Source organism: Semicossyphus pulcher, unplaced genomic scaffold (assembly GCF_022749685.1).
Source record: "Semicossyphus pulcher isolate SPU_LCO1_2020_fin unplaced genomic scaffold, fSemPul1.0.p SCAF_19, whole genome shotgun sequence".
In the NCBI taxonomy this organism is placed as follows: domain Eukaryota; kingdom Metazoa; phylum Chordata; class Actinopteri; order Labriformes; family Labridae; genus Semicossyphus; species Semicossyphus pulcher.
The window spans coordinates 4,595,554-4,602,813 of NW_027211692.1; the positions used below are offsets into that span (position 1 = coordinate 4,595,554).

At 41.4% G+C, this 7,260-nt stretch overlaps 1 protein-coding gene across 1 annotated transcript in view; it reads right to left on the bottom strand.

Moving 5' to 3' along the window:
• Positions 1 to 5,513, bottom strand: part of ryr1b (ryanodine receptor 1b (skeletal)) — a 63,633-nt gene extending 58,120 nt beyond the window's left edge. The window contains exon 1 of the mRNA XM_069668145.1: positions 5,205 to 5,513. Within this exon, the coding sequence (XP_069524246.1) occupies positions 5,205 to 5,252 (48 nt within the window). The 5' untranslated portion in view covers positions 5,253 to 5,513. The remainder of the gene's footprint in view (positions 1 to 5,204) is intronic.
• Between the last annotated feature and the right edge of the window lie 1,747 nt (positions 5,514 to 7,260).

Sequence of the window (7,260 nt, forward strand, 5' to 3'; positions counted from 1 at the left end):
TTTTAATTTATGAATGCAAACCAATGTTGCTTGAAACAGGAAGATTAATACGTTCGCAATCTAAAAATGTATTGTGTCCAAAAGTAATCAGCACAATTTAAAATATATATTATACAACAGGTTTCTTTTACAGAAACAAGTAGACTATATGTGAATTTAGGAGTATAAACTTGGAGAATAGGTTGTGGTTCTTGCAAATCTAACTTTTGTTATTTAACACTTATTTAATGTGTATAATCCATCTCACTATGATGTCTTTGCACTGTGAGTGGTAACACTGACAGGAGAACAGGGAACCTTAATGCAGAAAAGACCCCTGGATCCTCCTAGCTTTAAGACGACTGAGCTAATTATTGATCGCTGCACACACACACACACACAAACACACACACACACACACACACACAGGCAAAAAAAAACACACAGCAGTTTACATAACAGTTGTGTCACTGTGCAACACCTTGCTTCTAAAGGATTCCTCTCTCTCTCTGTTTCTGTCTCGTGCCTGAGAGAGCAGACCAGGCCACCTGTTTATTGTGTAGACTGCTGTGACCAAAGCAGGCAGACTAACAGGTGCTGTATATGTGTGTGTGCGTGTGTTTGTGTGTGTGCGTGTGTGTTGTCCTTCTGTGGACGTGGTTATCTCCTGGGCTCAGCACTTCTAAAGCCCTACTTTGCTCGCATCCTCCCCACCTCCCTCCTCCCTGTTGGTCATCTGCTGCCTTCCCAAAGTCTGCTGCTGCTCACTGATGTACAATCTGTACGCGTGTGTGTGAATGTCTGTGTCCCTTTGTTTAAAAGACACAGACAAATAAAGAGAGTGGGCAGCAACAGTTGGGAAGAAAAATTGGGAGAGACTTTGTGTCTCTTTAGAAATAATACATAATATTAAAAAGTGCAACCAAATAAAATATATTTCATTTATAGTTTTGGGTTTCCTCGGTCAGATCTTAATTAAAGTAAGAATCCCAGCTAGATCTCATCAAACCAGACATGATAGTATGAGACTACATATCAGAGACAGAATTGAGGTGTTAGAGAACAAAGAATGAGGGAGTAGTAGAGAGAGAGACAGTGATGAATAGTATACTCAGTAAGGATATCCTGCAGGGGCGGTGATGCAGAGGACAATAAACAAACTGCTTTTGGATTATTTTGTCCCTGCTGCTTATTTGGTTACTTTTTGAGAATCATTTCACATCCATCTCGGCTGAACTGAAATCAATTAATAAGCAAAAACACACTGAAATTAAAAATGCTCCTTGCTAATTCAAGTTATTCAGGATAAAGACAGAGGGAATTGTCTCAACTTGGAACTAAACGCAAAACTGGCCTGATTAATGACTAAAATGTTACCAGTGGAGCATACCAGTGATTAAGACACATCCCGTACAACCACAACAGCCGTCATCGCTGACTCTACCTCCCTGCATTTGTGTTACTGGCAGGCTAAATAACAAACACAATATAAATCCCCTAAAATCTTCAGGTCCAGCACATGTCAGAAGCCTTTATTAGAACTTGGCTTAATCATTTAAGACTCATATCATCCAATCAGTGCTTCCTGCCAACATGACTGCCCAGACTGCTCTGATGGAGTCACTTTGGCTCCTGCAGGCACGCATTTGTCAGAAATGCACGATTGACTGTCACAACAATGAAAAAAGATCCCTTTTTACTTGACACACAGAGAGATACACACACACATCTGCACACCGAATCTCCCATAGGATGCTGGCAAGTAGGACACTGACTCCTCTGGTTTCTCCCTCCTGAGTGTGAGCACTTATAGTGGCACACTATAAAAAGAAAGTGCTTTTATAGACTGGAGCTTGAATAATACTTCACCTGCCTATGTGATTCAAACCACAGTATGGCATTGTGAAACAGTGACACAGCTTTTTATCGTCACCAGCAGAGAAACCGCTTGAACTCTAGGTTACCTGGTGGCTGTCTGTAGTGCACATTTTAACAGACAGTGGCCTTTTCTAAAGCGATAAGAGAGTATTGCTGGCTATTGCAAGCTAAGCCAACCGCCTGACAGGAAATGTGGGGGCTGAAGTGCTTGTAGGGTGTTTTCTTTTTAGGGCGGTGATTGAATACTAGCAACCTGTACATCAACAGAGGGCATTCACTTTGTTTTAGAGGAGAGAATTTAGGTGACCTGCAGCTGTAACACAGATGCAAGGCTGAGTCCCACCAGCTAATGTAGACCATACAAGTGGCACTTCTTGTTGTATGAGTCACAGGCTCGGCCCATATTAAAATAAACAATAAAGAGCAGCACTTCTGAGTGATTGGTGTGTGGCCTTTTGTGATGTGGAGGTCCTGACAAAGAGCAAAATGTATGATACATGCCTGCGTTCTCCATCCATCTCACTGGGACTGATTCTACATTTAAAGGTCTTATCTCCTTTTACTTTCTTCTCTTACTATAACAGAACTCCTGTGGGGAAAAGCACTAAAGTAACACTGCCTTACTTCCAAACTCACCCCCCACAGCTTTCCTTCTTATCTGGAGGATTTCTAGCAGGAGTGAAAACACGTAGAAGACAAGGAGGAAAAAATAAAGCGACTGACTGGATTACACTGCTATCATTTTTTTTAGCTTCCTTCCTCAAATAGAAAACAATAGATTTTGCAAACTGCTGGAACACCTACACGGTCAATAACTTTGTCAGGGGAAGGCAGCCTGAATAACCTACTGTGGAGTTTGCGTGTTAGCTCCATTATTGCACTCGAGATCCTGGCGATGGATTGGGGGATCAGCTGAATACAAATATTGTATTGATATTGATTCCTTAAGTCATGAGCACGCAAAGTAAGCTCAGACCCAATGCAGATAACGCCTCTACTCTTATGCAAACAAACAAACTGCCTTTCAATGTAAAGAAAACCCAACCATCCTGTGTTTTTTATACTGTGTGAATGTCATTCTTCTTCATTGACCAGGGATTTTATTCTGAAGGACCAGTAGCTCACCAGTTATCAACATAAAGCTGAGTCCAATCTAATTTCCTTTTGATTTAATTCTTGTCAGATGATGTAATTACTTCCAAAACACACAGCTTAACCCCTGCTGAAAATAAAGACCTTGCACACGGGATGTGGACCTCCCTAGCAGGTTGTGTGGCTGTATAAAAATTAAATCAGGCAAATATATGACTACAGTCTGCTGCCCCAGCTGGTCTGGGTGAGGTAAGAACTCCACTTTCATCACACCTCCCACCTCCAATATCACCCAGGGAAAAACCCCAGCAGAGAGAAACAGCTGACTCACACAATGCCTCCCATCACTGGCCTCTAATTAAAAGCCTGATAACACAGACCATTTGTAGGATGCTTTAATTCAAAGAGCCTTACAGTGTCACAAGGGCTTACATTTATAGCCCTGTATTTCCAGGGGGGGTTGAGCCCCCCCTGACCCCGACAGTGTTCGTGTCTGAGCCATTGAAGTGCACAAGACATTAATAATTCAAATATAGCTGCATTGTTTTTCCGTTTGAAGTGTTGCTGTGTAATAGTTTCATCCTAACCGAGACGCTTGAACTAAAGGACAAACCCACTGAAGGCATCCAAAGTGTTTAGTCTATTCATGTGACTCAATTAATTTTCCAGTTTCTAAAGAGAAGAGAAAAAAACTCTGTTTATCATCTTGTAATAGAAGCAACAGCTGTGTTACTCTGCATGTAAGTCTGCAATGCCATCTTGTAGATGTTGTGACCTGACTCCAAAAGCTTGACAGGAAACCTTTCCATCAATGTAACTTGTTTGTATGTCAGGGCTCTTTGTTCTTAAACTATAATACAGCTAACTAGATTTAAGTACCAGTTTGGTAAACACTGCAGCAGCAGAAATGATAAATCAAAGTTCTACTTTAAGATAAATACATTTCATTAAATGAGACTTTGTTGATGTTCTGCTCAACGACAAATCTATCAAGCAGGAATGATGTTTAAACATACGTCTGGCAATAATTCAACGTGATGTTTTTGGTAACAACATCAATATTATTGTCTTTTTTTCCAATGATTTAAAGGTTAATGTCATTAAAATCAACACAATGAGTCATTAAAGTTTATATTCTGGAGAAGTTTTTTAACAGTAGAACACAGTTCACTGCACTAAACAAAGTAATTGACGGAAATCCAACTTAAGTTCTGATTAGGTTTCATAATAACATCTGAAAAATATTATTTTAAAATTGAATCATTGTTAACCTCACCTATGAGGCAGGTACTTCTTTCATACTAATTAATGTCCAATTTTTGCTCCAAAATTAATGTCGTACTCTTTATGCCCCAACGATATTGGTTTTCAAGTTCAGTTGTATTGAAACAGAACCAAACAGACAAAATGAACAATTTAATTAAAATTTCACCAACTCAGCTGTTTTAGGTCATTTTCAGGGTCATCCCCTACTGAGTTAGAAGTGGATCTTTCTTCACTCTGACTGTGTGTTGGCTTCTCCAAGGAAGACATGCAGCCTTTGGCCAGCTGTCCCCTGCAGGATCTGGGTAGCTTGGTTCTCTGCCTCCTCACCCCACACTGACAGGCTCTACTTTCCTCAGATAAAAATAGATAACGATGCTAACAGATGCACCAGCCCCTGTCTATCTGTCCGTGCTCACACACACATATGCACCCCTACACTGTTACCAACTCATTCTTAAGCCCAGAAGATTCTGCATGTAATATGAAAGAGATCAGGTGAGACAATGACCATTGCATTGTGAGAGGATGATCATATTATGTAGGTTAACAACCCAGGATTTCTGAACTCTTAAGAGATTAAAGAAATCAATTACCAAGTTTAAAGAGAGCAACTAATAAGCGGGTCATGGCACATTCAGGGCACCACAAAAATAGTCAACTATATACAGAAGCTGGCCTTGGCTCTAAGAACTGCAACTACAGATATGCCTTAAATATCCGATGCCAGAGAAGCAAAAGTTTTTAAACTGGAGTGGACACTGACGGAGCGCTGAAGTTAATGCTGGAAGATCATGAGTCGATTTAGGGTCAGAAGTTTAAACAGTAAGAACACACAGTAATTGCTTGTCTTCACTGAAAAAATTGTCATCATTACTTTCTCACTCTTCTCATAACTCCTCATCTCCTTCTCAAGCTACAAACCTCCCAAAGCCCTCTCCAGCAGCCAGTGCAGGTTAGCCTTCCAGAAAAGGAAAGTAAGCAGAACTCACCGTTCGCAGGAACTGAATCTCCTCTTCTCCCTCTCCCCCTTCTGCCATCCTTCGCCGAGGGTTATTCTCAGCTCCTCGGGAGAAAAGAGAAAATCCTTCAGTGGTCTCTCTTCAGGATTTTTTATCGATTTGCTATGTCCCTCCCTTTCTCTCTCCACGTTGCACCTCTCTCCTTCCTTTCTGGTAGCTGTACCCCTCTCTCTCTCTCAGTGTCTCTCTCTCTCAGTGCTAGTGTGTGTGGGTGTGCAGGAGGACAGCATGAGTCCTGTGGCTCTCACGGTGTTGTGAGAGAGAGTGACGGGAGGCGAGGCTCTCCCCGACTTCTCTCCCCTCTCACTTTGCATCCCCCAACAGCAAATGAGGAAGGGAGGGAGGTATGGTGGCTGGTGGAGGGAGGGGCAGGCACCTTGTTACACATTTTCACTGCTCCCATCCCACCGTACCGCCATGTTTGTAGAAGTGGGCCACTCCTTTACACGGATTGTCCCCCTCCAAAATACACACATACACACACAGACCTCCTGCCCCTCCTTCCACATGTCTGAGGCTATAAAAGGAAAGAGGGGGCAGGACTTGCCTTCAGGGAGTGTTCAGTTAGAACAGATGCACACACACTCAAACACACACCTTAACTCTTCAAAGTGAATAAGTCAACTGCACTGTACAAAAAACCCTTCAGGTTTATGAGTTAATTTATACTTCGTTAGCAGTTCTGCACCCAAAGGGAGCTCATTTTCCGACATCTGTACCATCTGACAATAAACTGATGAAGGTTAATGCTATGAAGTCTTTTCAGATGTACATCATTTGAGTAAGAACCGGTTATAATGGTCTCTGCAGGAGTAATGCGGCAGACATTACGGAGAGATGCATCATGGGGAATTGTACAGTGGTAAACTGAGTCTAAAAACCAAGTTCGCAATGAGACTTGTGGATTTATTATTATTATTGAATCATTTCTATATTAATATAAACACATTTCTCACAGCCCAGTCAACAACAACACAAGGCGCTTTGCACAGGCATTGTGTCAGGCTTTTAATTAGCACCATGCACTTTCAAACTCGTCAAATATAACTTCAGATTTTATGCCTCAGCGTTAAAGTAGCAAAGGTCTGAGCTGCAACAACGGTAATTATTACTTGAATATTTTTTCAACATCCCTGTCACTGAGTCAATAAAACTCAACAGTCCCCACATGTTTCTGTGCTTCATCTGTTCATGCTTTTTGATTTGTTTTCTCAGATGTATTAACAGTGACTTATCATTGGAAAATGTTTACGTAAACAATTTATTGAGCACAAAGGACATTTGCTGGTTCTGGCTGCTGAAATAGAAGAATCCTGCTGTTCTCTGTAATAGAATATTAATTGAATATCTTTGGTTTCTATTGTTCAAAAAATATGAATTGTCACCTTAGGATGTGGAGATTGGATTTTTCTTACTTTAAGATCAAACAATATAAGAATAATCAAATTATTATTATTGTCAGGTAGCATTAGATAAACCTTTCCATTTGTATACCTGAATATTAAACAGCCTTTAATAAAGGGTTTAATATTAAATGGTGTCCATCCAGCTTCCCTGTTGGTCTCCTTACTGCCTGAATCTTTTAGCTCTGAATAGATGCATTATACCCTGACACAAAATGGCCAATACAATACGAATAACCAACATCTCTCACGTAATTGCAGGACAAACATACCATCTCAGAAAATCTGCAGGTCTGTCTGGACAGCCTATACATTCCTGGAGTGCACAGTGGCATGCATGAGCCTCACTGTCACACCCCTCTCGGTCAGAACAGGCAGCAAGGATGCACCAGACAGAAAAGCTGGAAGTCTGAGCTGAAAAAGGCGCATCTCACACTCAATCAGAAACGATCACCTGCTTTATACAACATGCATGCATACAGACACACATGCTTACCTCCGCAGGCTCCATCTGGCAACCTTCAGCATGCTCCCCTTCTCACCCATCTCCCACCGCAACAGCAACCGGCAGCGTCTTAAGATGTTTTGGGATGCAGCTTGCCGGGATACAACTCCGTCCAGTG